Source organism: Herpailurus yagouaroundi, unplaced genomic scaffold, assembly GCF_014898765.1.
Source record: "Herpailurus yagouaroundi ecotype Mexico unplaced genomic scaffold, PumYag 29, whole genome shotgun sequence".
Classification (NCBI taxonomy): Eukaryota; Metazoa; Chordata; class Mammalia; order Carnivora; family Felidae; genus Herpailurus; species Herpailurus yagouaroundi.
The window spans coordinates 49252552-49271749 of record NW_024412377.1 but is presented as its reverse complement, the minus strand read 5'-3'; the positions used below and the strand labels follow the sequence as shown (position 1 = coordinate 49271749).

Below are 19198 nucleotides of genomic sequence, written 5' to 3'. Positions count from 1 at the left end.
AACTGCTCACAAACTTGCAAGATAAAAGGTAAAAATGGAACACTTTGTTGACATGCAAATGATTAGTCTTTGGAGACCACTTTTGAACACAGTCTTCTTGTCTGGTTCTTCGGAGTCCATTAGAATCAAAGGTAGACAGGCAAGTTTTTTGGTGTTACATTCTAGATGCCCCTGGTGTGATAACTCTGGAGTAAGTCTAGACACTTCCAAACTTGGTGTTGAAACAAGCAAAGTAGACAATGACATTGTACTCTCTAGGTAATTCTGGGATGGCTGACTACGAATTGTTATGAATGTGCACACAGGCCCAGGGCAGGGAAGGTGGTTGTTTTTATGCCAGGCCCATTCTTCTGATGTACCCTGGACCTGCTTGGTTGAAACTTAACTTGCTGAGCTCTTATTTATGCAAGGTAGTTTCTCTTTCTTATCTTCTCTGGCCACATTCCATCCTTTGAATCTTGGACCAGACAGCCTTTTCAACAGAAAACAAACTTCTCATCTGAAAGCACCATTTGTCTACCTATCTCTGCTCCTCTTTCCCTGCCTCTTCCCACCCACCAATCCAATTCACTTTATGTCTGCCTAAGCATTCCTATCTTGACAAAGCTTTGAGATAGCTTTGTCCCGATTTCTGCTTTTTCTATCTGGCAATTCTTTCAACTTGCTTCTCTCAGACCTTAATCCCAAAAGCTGTATTGAAACCCTTTCAAAGCTGCTTCCAATAATTAAGTGGATGCAATGTGAAGAGGTGACTTGACCTGAGGAACTAGGGGTCAGAGGTTCAGGGTTCTTGATTTAGAACCATTGTTAACAAGCTTCGCAACTAGCAGCAATCAATTTCACTTCTCCGTTGTGAATCAGTCTTCATCTGTTCCCTCCACCAGGTATTTTTTCTGGCAGATCTTTCTTTCTTTCTTTCTTTTTTTAATGTCCAGCTCCTTTTCATCATTCAAGTTTTAGCTTAATTATAGAGTCCTCAAAGAGGCCCTAAATACTCTGTATTGTTACTTTCCTCTAACACCATTCTCTTCAACATTATCTTCTGTCTTCTTCAACAATTTTCTATCTGCAATTATCTTAAATGTTTCCTTGATTATTATATTTGCTCCAAAGACCTGTAAGATCCAAGAGAGCTGAGGCCTTGTTGGTCTTGTTCCCAGCTGTATTCCCTACTCCTGGCACACAGAAGATTTTTGCTCAATACATTCGTGTAGAATGAAAAGCACTGTAAAATTCAAGCAGTTGGGCCAAATGAATTTTAATGTTTCTTTTGCACTTCTAACATGACCATTGTTAAGAATGAATAAGCAAGAAAATGAAGTCACAGCAACCATTGCAATAAAACACTGAGTGCAGTGTGTATTTGTACTTATGCTTAAGAATATAAACCTGCCAAGTTCTTGCATGTGTTACGGTGTTGTCTTTCTAGTTTCCCATAGAGTGCGAACTAAGTTTCTGAGCTTGAAGATAAAGTATCTAAGGAGGATATTAGGTAGCTGTCTAAATATAAAACCACTGTATCACAGAATTAGAGTGCAATAGGTTTTGTTTTTTTTTTTTTTGCATTCTAATTTTTAATTTAAATTCTACTTAGTTACCATACACTGCAATACTGGTTTCAGGAGCAGAATACAGTGATTCATCACTCATACAACACCAAGTGCTCATCACAACAAGTACCCTCCTTAATGCCCATCACCCATCCAGTCCATCCCTCACTCACCTCTCACCATCAACCCTCAGTTTGTTCTCTATCTTTAAGAGTCTCTCGTGGTTTGATTTGTATTTCCCTGATGATGAGTGATGCTGAGCATTTTTTCATGTGTCTGTTAGCCATCCGGATGTCTTCTTTGGAGAAGTGTCTTTTCGTGTCTTTGGCCTTTTATTTCTTTGTGTTGTCTGATTGCTGAGGCTACGACTTCCAATACCATGTTGAATAACAGTGGCGAGAGTGGACATCCCTGTGGCGTTCCTGACCTTGGGGGAAAAGCTCTCAGTTTTCCCCCTTTGAGGATATTAGCGGGGGGTCTTTCCTATCTCAAGTAATTTTTTTAATCTTTTATTTTTGAGAGAGAGAGACAGAGAGAGAGAGAGAGAGAGAGAGCGAGCAGGGGAGGGGCAGAAAGAGGGAGACACAGAATCCAAAGCAGGGTCCAGGCTCTGAGCTGTCAGCACAGAGCCTGATGTGGGGCTCGAACCCACCAACAGTGAGGCCCTGACCTGAGCCAAAGTCAGATGCTCAACTGACTGAGCCACCCAGGTGCCCCTCAGGTACTATTTTAACAAGACTTATTTCACAAGAAAATCCTTTCAATGAGGTATTCAAAGACTCAAAATCATAGCACGCTGTGGTATTTGTTACATATTCAGGACTGTTTCTAGGGAGAAACAATACTTACTATTTGGAAAATGTGTCTGAGGGCTGCTTGATCCTATACCAGTGCTTCTGACACTTGAGCACGGAGGACTCCGTAAAGCAGATTCCTGGTCCCACCCCAGAGTTTCTGGTTTTGAAGGTCAGAGGCATGGGGAAGGGTGCGTAGGACCGGAGAGTCTAACAGAAATACTACCAAGTTTATTACACTAACTCTCTCAGCTTAACCTGTCCGCTAGGCCGGGGGAGAACTACAAGTCCCGGCGTGCCCCGCGCGCAGAGGGCGGAAAGTCGGGCACTTCCGCTCCACGCAGCGCCTCTGCCCCCGCGTCTCGACGTGTCACCGGCGGCGCCGCGGCTGTGGCAAGAGAAGGACCTAACTGGGGGAGTTCGAGGCGGCGGGCGGCGGCGGTGACCCCGGCCAGGATCTGCCCCGGCGCGGAAGTGTTCCGGGGTCTGTGGGGAGCAGGGGAGGGAGCCGGCGGCTCGGCCCGCGCGGGGCACGATGTTGAACATGTGGAAGGTGCGGGAGCTGGTGGACAAAGCGTGAGTATCGGGGGTCAGTTGTGGCCAAGGCCCACGCAGAGGAGGGGAGGAAGGGGGAAGGGGAGCTGGCCCTGCGCCCGGGGCTGCCCGCGTCACGCCCCCCGGCTTGGCCAGTCCCATCATGGCGGCGACCGGCTCTCTCTCCGACCCGGAGCAGGTCCCGACCCGCGAGGGTGAGAAGGGACCCTTCCTCGTTTCAAAACATCCTGTTAGCCCCCTCCTCTCCTGTGCAGGCCTTCCTCACCTTGCCCCCACCCCCATCCCTCTAGGCACAGACCCTTTGGTCAGGGGAGGGGGGGGGTTGTCCAGAGCTGGGTCACTGCCCTGGTTGGAGGACTGTCTTGGCCCCAGGCTGTGGGTTTTGCCTCCGGGGCAGCGGGGAAGGCTTGGAGGTGGGGGACGCAATGCACTGACCCTCTGTGTTCTCAGGGTGTGGTGCGGAGACTTAGGCCTGGTCGGGTTGCTTACTAGGTTTCTTTTAATTCCTAATGAACCTGAAGTGTTGGAGTGGGTGGTAGGTGTAACAAGTGGCCATTGTGGTCAGGCTGAAGTTACTCAAGAGGAGATTCATCCTTTGCTTTTCTAACACTAGTGAAAGTAGATCACCACATTACTTACTGTGATTCTTTTCCTCTTGTTTCCTTTTCCACTACATTTCATTTTTGGAGGGTCACTTGTTCCATCGGGCTTAGTTAATAAGTCATTAAGAAATTTACCCTGAAGAAGGAAACAACCCGGGTTTATATCCCGTTGATCTGCTTTTAGCTTCCCTGACAGGTAAAATGACTAATGCATAGATGATTTCCTATAAGAGTTAGGTTATAACTTTAGTGTCTCACACCAGAAAAACCTTCACACTTAACAGACGTAACATTAAGGACTTCTAGGCCAGCAGGAAATAAAGTTTAAGAATTTAACCAGTCAGTCCTCTTCCTTTGGCTTCTAGTGATTGTGCAATACGTGTGGTGACAGAAACATTGGTGATACCGACCCAACCTAAAATCAGGAAGTGTTGATGGCAAACTTTTGAGTTTTTCTTGACACCAAAAAAAAAAAAAAAAACCACACCAAAAACCAAAAAACACAATTTATAGTGGCTTGGATAATCGTCAGATGGAACTTAGAATTTGATCATATTTTCCAATTTGCTGTGCTACCAAGAAGGCAGTAGAGCACCAAAGGGACATGGGTTTTAGAGGCTTCAGAGCTGGGTTCAAGCTCTGTAACCTTGGCAAGTTAAGTAACTTTAGGTGCCCCAGTTTTCTTAGGTGCAGTATGAAAATAATGATAGATACCTACCTTACAACGTTGTAAAGCTTAAGGATTAAGGACTTTACATATAAAGCTCTTGCCACAGTATATTTAGATCAGTATACTTTGGATGACTGTAGCAGATGTTCTGCATTGAGAGGGAGATAAACATTAAAAGAGAAACTCTACATTTGAGAAATGGTTTGCTTTAATAATTTTCCTTTATCAGCTGTTCATTTGATCATTAAGTCCTCAGACATTTATTTTGGGTTTGTTTTGCTATTTATATGCCCTTTGCTTCCTAAAGATAAAATCATGGTTCTTTTCCAGATACAGGTTCATTAGTTTTTTATATTTTTAATTTTTTTCCAGTGGACACTATGCATGCCTTATTGGATCACTGGTTGTTTATCCAAGTGTAAAGACTTGGATACTAGCTTAAATAGTTTTGAAAGTCCAAAAGTCTCTACAAAACTCTTTATTTCTAAGCCAGAGAGCAGCAAAAGAGATCTAAGAGAAACCTTGTTGTCTTAGAGAACTAAGTTTGTGGTACTCACAAATTTGCAGAAGCTATATACGTTTTTCAGGAGACAGAAATCAAGGCAACGTTCCTGCTGATGTTGTACGTTTGCTATTGTTTGTCTTTATCACTCATGTTACCAATCTTCAAGTGTTCAGGTGAAATTTGGTACATAAGTGGTTATCAAGTCATCTAATGGAAGAACTGTTGTTGAAAAAGAACTTCTGTCTTCCTTTTTACTACCCATTTTAAAATGGAGACTTGAACCAAGTTCAGGAACGTGTAAGAATTCTGCCACCAAGGACTTGTTAAAGTTTTTGTGGGTGTCTGACACATGATATTAAGATTAGAATGTGAAGTTATTTTACTGAATACTTAGAATTTAATTTTCATCTTTCATTGGCAGGAGAGAAAAAAATTCTTCCCTCAAAATGTAAGCATCTTACAGAACCAGTACCTGTGGCACAGTGTCCAGTTAGATTCTTCACCTTAAAATGCCATAATGGAGGAGAAACCAATCTGTAGAATGGCTGCTTTGATTATTAGAGGAATAAGGTATTGAGGGAACTTGGAAATGAAGAAACGAAGTGATTAAGGACTGCTCGGAGAGTTTGGATTAATAGAATGAGGTCTTATGTATTAGGAAGGGCACAAGTTAGGGGTTTTAGAGACCTGGGTTCAGATTCTGATACTTCCTTTTAAGCTAGCCATATGTATAATTTTGCAGAGAATCACATAAATATCCAAATGATAGATTCCTTATCAGTAAAATGAGAGGATGAGGGTAGACAAAGTCTGTTTTCAACTTTACTGGCTATTTGGAGACATGAATTTCCATTGCGTGGGCAGGGGGGAGATATGGAACTGGTATTTCATAATGGCACACAGATTTTGGAAAGTCATTCTCCAGCGACAGTTTTGGCTGAAAAAGGATTTTTTTTTTAAGTGGTAATCAATAATTGTTATATTTAAATGCTTTATGCAGTAAATAAATGCAACCAATGACTCAGGAAAACTAGGACTTTTATTTAGCATATATCCCTACCCAGTGAGGTTTACTTGAGAAAAAAATGTTTTCTTTCAAAATGTGTTCCCTAGAGCTGCAGTTAGATCAAGTATGGTGGCAGTTCTGAAGTATAACGATGTATTTCAGATATTGGCTTTTGAGAGCTTGAAGACATGGAGGGTGAGGAGATACTTTCCACAATTGTTGACCTCCTGGTAGTATTAAATGGCTTGGTGTGCAGAATACTGTGGAACTGAGGAAAAGCAGATAAAGTCATAGGCCAGCCAGAGCTTAGAGTACCAGTTTCCTCCCACTTGTACTCAAGTTGCATGAAAGGCAGCTGTGGCAGGAAGGGATAAGTGGCACCACTCCCACCAACTAGGACTAGCTTGACCATTATCATCGTGTGACCTGCCTTCTTGTAATAAAGTTGGATTCTTTGATATTTTGTTATCCCACACATGGTATAAATTAAAAGTTGCTACAGTTCTGTTCTGTTTTTTCTCCAAACTTTGGGAATGTAGTCAACGTGACAGATAGTGGTAGATCAAAATGGCTACTTATTATTCAAGCCCAGTTAATCCTTCTCTTCCATTGCACAGAGTAGTACTAGTGGTAAATCTATTTCATCGGTGGCCCTTACTCTTTTTATGATAGTGATTCAAATAGTGCTGGCCAGCTACTATTGGTGGGCAACTGCTATTGGTAGTCCTTTCTTATTTTCTTAAGCATAGCTTGCGTTTTCCCTTATAAGTTGATTTTTTGTTGGTGTTAACATGCGGTTTTATCCCCTAAATGTTTGTAGAGCTATAGAAACTACTGTTGCCTAGTCTAGACTCCAGAAGGAGAACCTTTTACTTTTTAAGAAAATATTTCATTCAGTTATTTCAACAGATAATACATTTTTTTTTTTTTTGGAGTAGTACTGTTTTTTCTGAACTTGAAAAGTACAATACAGGTACCCTGCCTTCAAGAAACTTGCCATTACAATTACACTATATTTTGAACTTACTGTCAGTTTTGCTTTTTAGTCACCAGATGGTTTCCCCCTTATTTTCCCTGTCTTCCCAGTAAATCTCTGTTCCGTTTGCTTCTTAGAATTTGAAAGCAGACATGATTGTCAGCTTTTTAGTCTTCCCCTATCAACTTTTTTGGGAACCAATAATAGATCGTTGTTATTAGTGAAATAATTAATTATCCGCCCTCTCTTATGGTAAGTGGATAGAAGAAGATATTAAGAATTTAATTCCAAAGACAGAAGAGTTTAATTTATCTTCTGCCAATATTTCTGTAGTTTAAATTAGCCAATTTAGTACTACTGTCAAAATGCTTTTAAAAATCACTTAGTTGTCTCTTATGTTTTTCTGTGCCCTGTAGTGTTAGTTTACAAGTAGTTTTTCGTTTGTTTACTGATATATCCACTGAAAGTACTTGTGTGTGTGTGTGTGTGTGTTTTCTTTAATTTAACTTTAAGTACCACTTATTTAGTTAATACTTCTGGTTTTTACAGTATGGCTCCACAGTTGAACCTTTTTGTGTGCTCTTAAATTATTTTATTTCATTTTTTTTAAACAAATTAGTTTTTAATGTTTATTTATTTAGAGAGAGAGAAAGTGCCATCAGGGGAGGGGCCGAGAGAGGGAGAGAGAGAATCCCAAGGAGGCTCCGTGCTGTCAGCACAGACCCCGACATGGGGCTTGATCCCAGGAACCATGAGATCATGACCTGAGCTGAAATCAAGAGTTAGATGCTCAGCCGAGCCACCCAGGCGCCCCTCTTACTTATTTCTAGTGTTTGTTTATTTTTTTTTTTCAACGCTTATTTATTTTTGGGACAGAGAGAGACAGAGCATGAAGGGGGGGAGGGGCAGAGAGAGAGGGAGTCACAGAATCGGAAGCAGGCTCCAGGCTCCGAGCCATCAGCCCAGAGCCTGACGCGGGGCTCGAACTCACGGACCGCGAGATCGTGACCTGGCTGAAGTCGGACACTTAACCGACTGCGCCACCCAGGCGCTCCATCTAGTGTTTACTTAATAATTCTTTTAAGAAAAAATAAAGAGTAAAGGCAGCTTTTTTTTTCTTAATTTTTTTTTAACGTTTATTTATTTTTGAGAGAGAGAGAAAGAGCGTGCGCAAACAGGGGAGGGTCAGAGAGAGACAAAGACATAGAATCCGAAGCAGGCTCCAGGCTCTATGCTGTCAGCACAGAGCCTGACGCGGGGCTTGAACCCACAGACTGTGAGATCATGACCTGAGCTGAAGTCAGATGTTTAACCGACTAAGCTACCCAAGTGACCCAAAAGTATAGGCAGTTTAAATAACATTTTAATCTTGAAGAAATTGTATTGTTTTATCTTTCATATTAAGATATATCTAGCTGTGAAAAAGTACTTTTTTAGTATTTGTAATAGCTCTTATGTACAAAAAGTTAACTCCTTTTAACCTCAACTGACATTACTTAACATTCTTGGACAATGTATTTAAACTGTTTATTCTTTTATGCCTTTTTTTATTGTTTGTTTTTTGAGAGAGAGATAGCGAGCGTGTGCAAGCAGGGGAGGGGCAGAGAGAGGGGGAGACACAGAATCCAAAGTAAACTCTGGGCTCTGAGCTGTCAGCACAGAGCCTGATGTGGGGCTCAAACCCTCGAGTTGTGAGATCATGACCTGAACCGAAGTCGGATGCTTAACTGACTGAGCCACCCAGGTGCCCCTCTTTTATGCTTTTTTAAGGTGTCACTTCATGAGCTTTCCTTGTTTGGTCTAATTACATATGTTTATCTATATGTTTTTATAGTAATTTGCTAGCAAAACACATTCTTCTACTATACCTCCAGGTGATATTTAATGGATCTAGGAAGCAGTTTGGTTCAGAGATCAGAACTGAATCGAAATCTGAGGTCTACTATGAAGAAACAGTGGTCTTGGGCATTGGAACAATATCTCTTAAATTTTTCTGTCTGGAAAATGGAGATGATACTTATTTTACAGGGTTCTTGTGAGGATTAAGTTCATGTGAAACACTTAGCATATTACCTGACATAAACTTTGAAATACCTATTGTTATTATGTAATGCAGAAAATCATTTATAACATAGAAAAAAACAAAGGAATATAGTGTTTAAAAGAATAAAGAAAATATTGTTGTTAGATTAGATTATTTACAAGTATGTAAGGACTGTGTCTTAATCCATGCATCATTATTTTCAGTGAGCACTCTTTCATAAAACTCTTCACCTGAATGGACATCTTAACCTACATATAGGAAAACTCATATAAATATCTCTGATGTGTATGCCATGTGTTGTTTTCACCAAGTCATAAATGCTTTTACTTTAATATTGAAAACATGTTACAGAAGTAGAAGTAATTCTTTAAAAAGATATGTTGAGGAATAAAGTCTTTGGGGAGACATATTGCAATTTCTATCTGCTAATCTTTGTTCAGTTTGTTTTGTAGTTTCTAAAGATATTAAAGATAGTACTAATGTAAAACATTCTCCTAAAATGTAAAAAGATTTATTTTTTGAACTTGACAGTTAATTCTTTTTTTAAGTTTATTTTTTTGAGAGAGAGCATGCATGCAGGGGTCAGGGGTAGGGATTGAGGGGGAAGAGACCGAGAGAGAGGGAGAGAATCCCAAGCAGGCTTCATGCTGTTAGCATGGAGCCCAGTGTGGGGCTTGATCTCCTGAACCTCGAGATCATAACCTGAGCCGAGACCAAGAGTTGGACACTTAACTGACTGAACCACCCAGACATCCCCTAATTCTTAAAGAAACTGAACAGTATCAAGAAAAAGAACCCTCTAAGTAATCAAATTTGCCATCTCTGACAATAGATGAGCAATACATACAGGGAACACACATTGCAGAAAGGGCTTTCCGATTATTCAGCCCATTCTCCCAAGTTGGCAAGAAATTCTTTTGGCTTACCAGAGTTCTTTAGCCTGAAAATTAAACACAGGTAAAAGAACATAATGTATTCCCGTGTTGGAACTAATTTATAGCTAATTATGATTTGTGGATAAATTTAGCTAATGAATTATTAGTTGGAGTAATTTTGTTAATGCGTAACAATAGGCATGTTTTGTATTTAAGTGAGTTTGTCAATTGTTTTAGAATGTCTTTTGACATGCAAATTTGTTTAGTTTCAAAATTCTTAGGAAAGTATTTAAGTTCTACATAATTCAAATATCAATAATTTTTTTCAATTTCCACATAAATTCACCATTCACCATTATGTGGTAAATGTGTATGCATGCTTTTGAAATGTTTCACTCAAAAATTCTCATTCAGATAGCCTTAAATTTTTAAAATAGCAAAAATATATGCATTGAAAATTCAGTTTCCTGGGTTTTTTTGACTTTTGTTTTCATGTATTTTTAGAAGATCGTTAAAGAACAATGCAAATAAATATACTGAGGATTTTTTTCTATTGATTTTTCTCATATTTGTTCTTCAGCTTAGGGTTGTTGATTAAAACTGTTTTTATTTGCAGCTAAACCACAATGGTTAAGTAACATCCTTAGTTTGATGTGTTTGCCTTATATTTAGAAGTTTGGTACTGAATGGGCTTTTGAAGTGTGGCTCATTTCTCATGAAGCCAAATAAAAATTTTAACCCTGCAGTCTGCTCTCCACACAGCAATGATTGATTCTTGAAAAATACTAAATCAGATCTGTCTCAGCTTTTCAAGTCACTTCTCTTCTCCCTGCCTCTCAGCCTGTACTCGATCTGGCTCTCTGCTGCCCCCTCTGACCCCATCTTCCATTACTCTCTGATTCTCTGTTCACTTTCTGTTTAAAATAGCATGCATCCACCTAAGTCACTCATTTCCACCTCTGCTTCTTTTATTTACATGTATTCTGCTGCTGCCTCTAGGATGTGAACTCCTTGAAGCCAGGGACTTCGTCTTGTTTACTGCTGTATTACTAACTCTTAGAACAGTGTATGTTATATATAGTAGGTGCTCAATAAATATCTTTGACTATGTTAAGTTTGATAAGCTGATTTATATTACTGAAGAAATCTTCTAAGTCCATGTATTTCTAATAAAAGCTAATAGCTATTTAGTATCTCCCATGTGCCAGTAAGAATTATGACAACATTGTTAGCATCTTCAATTTATTGATGAGCAAATAGGCCACAGAGAAGTCCAGGAACTTGCTGAAAGTAACACATCTAGAAAATAGAGTCTAGATTTAAATATAGATGTTTACTTTCAGAACATATATTTAACAGTTTTTGCTAACTTTTACAAGACATAATTATCAAAAAAATATTTTACTATAATAAAGGTGAGTTGCCAGTGTATACTTTATACTAATTAAAAATTACTTGGAGAAATATTCATAATATTTAAAATTTCTGCACCAGATTCATTGAGTGTTTATTCTTTTTTTCCCCCCATATGTACCTGTCATAAAAGAAAAATTTTCTGAACTCTTGATGTACTTTGAATAATGTCTATATGTTAGATGCCCCTCAACAGAAGGAAAGCAAACAGATGTTTATGTAGGTGCAAAAGAAAATCTTTAGCTATTGTAATGAAGGTATTCACTACTTAATCCTAAAATTTGTGACATTTATGGGGCGCCTGGGTGGCTCAGTTGGTTGAACATCCAACTTTGACATAGGTCGTGACCTCGCAGTTCGTGAGTTTCATCCCTGCATCGGGCTCACTGACTGAGCCTGCTTTGGATCCTCTTTCCCCCACTCTCTCTGCTCCTCCCCTGCTTGTGCTTTCTCTGTCTCAAAAAAAAAAAAAAAATTATATATATATATGTATATATATACACATATATATATATAATTTTTTTTTAATGTGACATTTATAAACATTATGTGCTTCAGAATTAGTAGTCCTCTGTAACCAGCTTCCACAACCTATTAAAGTTTCAGATAGTTTTTTGATTGTGGTCTTTGCTGTGCCCTTAGTGCTGTGTTATATTAATCTGTAATTTATGCCCAACTTTTCTCAGTTTTTCTTCAGACTGAGCATTTAGAAATAATTTTTCTTAGTCCATTATATACTTATCCAAGTACTGTATTTTTGGCATAGATTGTTAAGTATTAAAATGTTATGCAGTAACTGAAAATATATTACTGATATCCTTACTAATCTTGGCCATACCTCATAAAGGTCCTTTAATGAGTGCTCATTTAACATCTACTATGAGCCCTGTAGGGTACTATGAGAGACAGACCTATGGTTCCAGTGGCATTTATGATTCTGTCAAGCAGATGCACTTGAAAAACACATGAAAAGCACATGAACAAGAAATAGAGAGTAATACAAGATGGTATGATATCTGAATTTAGGGTACAGGATGTAAATATTTTTGAAATTCAGAGAATAAAAAGAACAGGACTGAGCAAAAATTCATGAAAGAGATACATCCTGAGACACTTTTTTTTAAGTGTTTATTTTTGAGAGAGAGAGAGAGAGAGAGTGAGCAGGGGAGGAGCAGAGAGAGGGAGACACAGAATCTGAAGCAGGCTCCAGGCTCTGAGTTGTCGGCACAGAACCCTAGGCAGGGCTCCAACCTACTAGGAAGATCATGACCTGAGCCAAAGTCAGACGCTTAACCAACTGAGCCACCCAGGCGCCCCCTGCCCCCGGTTTTTTTTTTTTAAAGCATATTTACCTGAAAGGAAGATGGCTGAATAAGGTATCAAACATGAAGTGCAAAATCTGAAACAGGTGAAATAATGATGTAGATTCACTGATAAGAACCTGCACCCAGATGGTTGTGAACATAGGGTGACATCAATGAATACTCTGAGATGTCCCATTGCAAAAGGAAGTCCCCTTTCTATTCCAATCAAATAGTCCAAATTAAATAATTTGAAGTATAGTTACTTGGGTTTTTTTAGAGCTTGAGGGGGAATAAATTATAAAGGTCTCAAAATTTTGATAGGTTCTAGAAGTAATTTCCTTTATATCAGAAAAGTTGAATCTAGTTTTCAGGATTTGGAAGTACATTTGGATAAATCCATGTTTAATCAATCAAGGATGAAAATGAAAAACTATTAATTTAAATGAAATATCAAAGTATTTGACATCATATGGAGGTAGTTTTATAAACCTATCATTGTTGAGGTAGGTGCAGGATTTCTCGTTTTAGCATTGTTGATAGGATTTTTTAGTTACATACTTTTGGTTAGTGTTTGATATTTGGCAGTGTTTCCGAACTTAATCAGATAGAAAAAAAAATGTTAGTCATGTAATCACACTGTAAATATCAGGCATTTGTGTCTACAAAGATGTAATTTTCACATGTTGTCCCAGTGCAGAATATCTCATCAATTTATCATTCTCTCAGAAGAGTTTTATGCTTTTTCTTTTTTTAAGGTTAACTAATTTCAGTACTTCCTTTTAGATTTTTTTCCTGAAGGAGTTAGGCAATATGTTTAATAAAATTATCTTAATAGGGTATTTTAAGCAGAAGTAGGGTGCCACATATTTGAAAAAATAAATGGTCTTGAGTGTGTCCAAGTTGAGCAGATTGCTTTGGATTTCAACTTTATTTATTTAAAAAATTCTTTTAATGTTTATTTATTTTTGAGAGAGAATGAGCAGGGGAGGAGCAGAGAGAGAGAGGGAGACCTAGAATCCAAAGCAGGCTCCAGGCTCCGAGTTGTCAGCACAGAGCCCGACTCAGAGCCCAAACCCACGAACCATGAGATCATGATACGAAGTGAAGGTGGACACTTAACTGACTGAGTCACGCAGGTGCCCCTCAATTTTATTTTTAAATGAGTGGTGGAAGGGGTATTGAAGGGGAGACCTGATAAATTAAGAGATTTTGTCCACTTCTGCTGTATAAAACAGGATAAGGTCAACTTTCCAGGACTGTTAAGAGAATTAAATGAGTTAATGTATTGTGGAAATGTTACAGTGATTCTCAATACATTCTTGTTTATTGCTTTCATTTTGTTTATTTAGTTTTGTCATTGTGAGACAGCTTTAAAAAGTGATAACCCAAAATTAAAAGATAGAGATGAACAAAGACTGTTATATTAGAATTAAGTAGAGTAACAATTCCTTAGATTAGTTCCAGTTAATAGAAATTCAGAAGTTGGCAGAAATTTTTTAATAAACTTTTAAACCCCTTTAACAGTAAAATTTTACTATTAAAAGTATTTTAGTGGCTATTCTATCCATACCTGTAAAAAGCTAGAACACAAATAAAATTCTTAACACTATACTTATTTTTAAATACCTTAGATATTTGATCTGTTTGTGAAACCATATGATAGCTCCTGACAAGAAAAAGATCACATTGTCCTTTCTTTATAAAAAAAATTTTTGATTTACTAACTAACTTGTGTAAGAGGCCTTAAACAACTGTCATCAATAGGGAAAGATTTGTTTCACCATTAACACACAAAACAATGCAAGTCTAAAGCTTCTTTAAATAGAGTAGGAGTGGTTTTGGTTGTTGAATAGGAATAATATTCCATACTTTAAAAAAAAAAAAAAGAGGACCTTGAGAGATTAGGCTTTTAAATTTTATTACCTTGGAAGCTTAGATTTTTAAAATTCATTAGAAATTGCACTTGCGGAACTTGTACCTGAATTGATAATGTGTACCACAGGATATACAATTGAATTTGTAATCACTGGTATTTCCACAACTTTCCAATAAACATTTTATGCTAAATATTTGACTAAAAGTTTTTCTAGCAAGTGGGAATGGGCGTCCTAGTTATTTAGAGTCATGAATATTCTATCACTATTGTATCTAAATATAACATTTTGCTAGCTTTTATTAACTTGCCATTAAATATGGTAATAGGTTACTGTGATACGTGGAAAGTTTGGAATTAGAACAGTCCTGAGAGTTTCATTGAGGGTGTTTTTGTCCTATTTATTAGTTGAGTAAAATGTTTCACTGTGAGGATTTTTTACTCATATCAATACTTAAGACTGCTTGACATGCTAACATGGTTTGACACAGGAGATGTGGTGTTTGGTTTACCTAAAGGATAAAATTTGTGTAAGTTACATTACTAATTGTTCCTTCACTATAACTTAAATATAAAATGACATTAATTATAAAGATCTGGTAAGCCTCAATTTCATTATGTGTTTTAACTCTGATAAACTTTAACAATTAAACTTAATGCATTTTGTATCTAAAAGCATAATGGACACTCTGTATCTAAACTCTTTGATGTTTTAATGGAAGAGTGATTGGGCTTGAGAAAGCTAGTTCTTGCCTAGTTCAAGACTGAAATATATGATCTCCAAATTGTAGAATCAAGAAAATGATAGCTCAAAATGAAAAGGAAATAAGCCCAACCAATGATTTTCATGAAGTTTGACTTCGTTCCAAGTTATGTATGTTACCTAGAGAGATAAATTAAAAAAAAAAAATGATTGAGGTAAGAGTCACACAACATTAACCATTTTAAAATGCTGAATTCAGTGACATTTAGTATATTCACAATATTGTGCAATTAGGCAGATTTTTAAATAAACTTTTATTCTGAAATTTAAATTTTAACAATAGTAAGGAAAACACCTGTATATCCTTTACCCACATTCACCAATTTTTAAGATTTTGCCATATTTGCTCGACATTCGCTCTTCCTCTTCCACTCTGCATGCGCATGCACACACACTCACTCACACACACACTTTCCTGATCCCTTTAAAAGTAGGTTACATGCCCCCTTTGCCTCCAGAGTTCAGTGTGCATTTCCTAAGAACAAAGATGATTCTCTCACGTGGCCATAGTATGGATATTAGATTCAGAAAAGTTAACATTGAAACAGTAATTTTATCTCTTTGTAGTCCATATTCTAATTGTGTCAGTTGTCTCATTCCAGTGCACAGTTCTGTCCAGAATCATGTATTTAATTGTCATGACTCTTTAAGTCTCCTTTAATGAAGAGTTCTTTAATCTTTCTTTGCCTTTCATGATGTTGGTATTTTTGAACATAATAGGCCAGTTATTTTATAAAATATTCCTCAATTTAAGGTTAGCTGGTGTTTCCTCAGGTATGTATTCTGAGCTGGGATATTACATTAAGTAATAACATGTCCTTTTCAGGAGGAAAACAAGGTGTGTATGCTCTTTTAATTTTTGAGCACTCAGTTAAAGGCGTTGTCTGGTTTCTCCATTATGTAGTTGTTTTTCTCGTTGCAACTAATAAATAGTCTGTGGGAAGATACTTTAATATCTCTCCTCATCAAACTCCGTCCCCCCTCCCCCCCCAATTTAGCATCTACTGATTCTTCTTCCTTGATGTGATAGTTAAAAATGATGACTCCTCCCTCTTCAACCACCTTCCCCCACGATCCATCCTTCAATATATAATTACCAGTTTACTGTAAGGAAGAGCTCGCATTTTCCCCCCTCTGTATATCCCTGCTTTGTGGATTTTCATTTTATTCAGTGCCTTGTAATCCCTACTGTCCTTATTTATTTCAGTACTCAAATTGTCACAGATTTGGTCAACAGGAGCGTTGTAAAGTTGGCTTATGTCCTTTTGGCACTTTTCTTTTTTTAAGCATTTTCTCACTTTCTGGCACAAGATGTGTGAACCTTTTTCTGTACTTTTACTCCCTCATCCATGGAATGAGCCATTTCTCCAAGGACCCTTGGTTTTGATTACTTTTAGTGGTGAGGCAGATTTTTAGAATGAAGATTATATCGTAGATTATATATAGAGATTTTTGTTGTAATTAAGATGTTGCTAGAATTTCTTAGTATGTAGAAACACCTATAGTACAAAGAGTTGGCACATGGGACAAAGAGGTTTTTTGAAGTGTGGTGGTGATTTTCTTTTGGATAATTAAGGTTTTATTTTCAAATTGAAACTTTAACGGAATTGCTGTTCTCTCCATGCTTTTCCCACTTACAGCAATGTAATTTGCTTTCCATAAATCAATGAAGTATGAAAAGACAAAAATCGCAGCATGTGCTTTACAAGTGTATATATTGTAGATAATCTGATTATGTCAATCAAATGCTCCCGTAGAATGTATTCTTCCAGTGGTATTCCCTGTTACAGCCATCTACCTGTAATTCATATACTTCTCTCCTGTGATAACTTGTTTGGATTTTGAATTGTTTATGCTAGATGCTGATTACTGAGTAATTTAAGTCTCAATTATGGCAGCACTATTCTAATTAGAATGCTGGATGTTGGCACTTAATTTAGCAAACAAGTGTAAAATGTCTGTGTGACATTTGTAGAAATAAGTATTGAGGATTAATTTTCTATAGATAATCTTAGGATGTATATCGTAAGTATAGACTTATGCTTACTTTATCTGCAAACCAAATACATAACTCATTTGGAATATGAAATCCTTTTGACTTAAATTGGAAAAAAATGGCTATAGTTGAGAGTGGCATTTTTCCAACAATTACAAAAAACATTGTGTGTGTGAAGAAGCAGCAAAATTACACAAGTTTAAATAATTAAAACAAATACAAGTAATTGGCACATTGAGAGTAGAAGAGTTTGAGAAAATTAATGGAGATGCAACATTGGTGTTTGATTTCAACATAGGTAGTATCCCTTTGGCCATGTTGGAATTTATGAGGAGTAATTTGAAAATAACATACCCACACTCCTTTTATACTGATAACATTTTTCCAGATAGAGGTGTTTTTTTTTTTTTTTAAATATATGATGGTAATCCTCTTTTAGTGAATGAATTAAAATGTATTCTTAATGTTTATATAATCTCTGATAAAAAGACTGAAATTATAGGCATGCTTCTCATGTGAGATGGCCAAATGACAGGATGAGGTGTTGTACTAAGGATTGCAGGAAGCCACAGGATGACCTAGTTTATTTTTTTCATGAATATTTATTGATTATTTGGAACTCTTTAAGATACTCGAAGTGTAGTTATAAACAAGTTTTGGTGGGGAGAGACAAATAAAAACAAATAAAATAATCACATTTTTTAAGTGTTATGAAGGAAAGGGACTGAAGTAGAATGATGAATGGGAGGGACTGTTTTAAGTAGGATTGGAGAAGGAGACCTTTCTGAGGACATGGCATTTATGTTAAGACTTAAAAGATTTTAAAGTATAGCACAGAGAGTAAAGGAAAGTATCCCAGAGAGAAGATGCTGGGGAGCAAGCAAAGTGGAGAAAGAGCTGGTGAGAAAGAGAACAGTGTGGCAAGAACATGGAAGAAGGTAGTCTCAGGGAATGTTTGGCCATTGCATGGAATTTGGATTTATTTTAAGTATAATAAAAAGCTGGTGAGGAATTTTGATAAGAACATGAAATGATTCCACTTATGTAGCTACTCTTGGTGCCGAGTTGGATAATGGATCAGAGGGGGACAAGTAGAAAGAGGCAGTGGTTAAAATTGTGATTTTATCATAAGAGGTTAGGATCAGAATCTCTGAACTTCATTTGTGGATTCAGACTACCTAGGTTGAAATCCTAAGCATACCACGTTTATCTCTGGATTCATACTACCTGTGTTGAAATCCTAAGCATACCACTTAATAGTTGTATTAAGCAAGATACTTAACCTCTTTGTGCCTCGGTTTCCTTATCTGTGAATGGGAATGGTGATGTTAACTGCCTCATAAAGTTGATAGATCAGATGAATTGTAAAGGGCTTAGGACCTTGCCTGGGCCATAGAGTTAGGTAAGGCCTAACTCTTTTGCACAGCTCTTCTTTAGTAACAGATTGTGCAAAGCAAAGACATGGTTCCAGTATGTACCAGTTTCAGTTAACAGGGCGCCATGCAAAATGAGGGCTGTTTATATGAGAAGTACAGCATCTGTAGTCACCCTTGATGACTCCTAAATCGATAGTTGACACTGAGCATAAGTAAGAGATTTAAAGTTTTTGAAGTATTTTTTTAGCCTTTGATTTCAATGTTTTAGCTCTACACATGTTTCTGTGGACATAGAATTCTGCCAACATGTCTTAACATTTTAAGTCTTTGCTAGGGGTTACTAAGTTAACTTTAGGGGATATAGCAAATTAACAAGTCTTTATGGCCATGCCTTCAGAAGACCTGAGATTGAAACTTTATTCCAAGATAGCCTCATTTCTTTTCTTTTCTTTTTTTTTTTTAAGTAGGCTCCACACCCAACATGTGGCTTGAACTCACGACTCTTGAGATCCAGTCGCAAGCTCTACTGACTGAGACAGCCAGGTGCCCCACCATGATGGCCTTTTTAAAAATTTTTTGAGAAAGTGATATTTCTCACGTCATTCTCTTTGTATATTTGTTGGTCAGAGATTGTTTATTTTAGCCCCCTCTATTCGTATCTTAACCTCCGTTTGTTTGTTTGTTTCTTTGTTTGTTTGTTTTTGTCTTTGTCTTCCATCATCCTCTCTCTTACCAAGAGATTATAGATTTCATTTGTGTATTCACTGGTCAGTTATTAAATACCCATTTTATATGAGACATTCATGGTTAGGTACTAAGAGGGGAATAAAAATGCATAGTATATGCTATAGTCAGTTCTTGTTATTTGACGTGCGTAGGTTCTACCAGAGTCACCA

General features: G+C 37.5%; 1 protein-coding gene across 2 annotated transcripts in view; it reads left to right on the top strand.

Annotated features, from left to right (window-relative positions):
• Nucleotides 1-2762: 2762 nt before the first annotated feature.
• The window catches only part of CLINT1 (clathrin interactor 1), a 59068-nt gene continuing 42632 nt past the window's right edge, over nt 2763-19198 (top strand). For both annotated transcript variants that reach the window (XM_040443394.1, XM_040443388.1), the window contains exon 1: nt 2763-2920. In XM_040443394.1, coding sequence (XP_040299328.1) covers nt 2880-2920 — 41 coding nt within the window. In that variant the 5' untranslated portion in view covers nt 2763-2879. The remainder of the gene's footprint in view (nt 2921-19198) is intronic.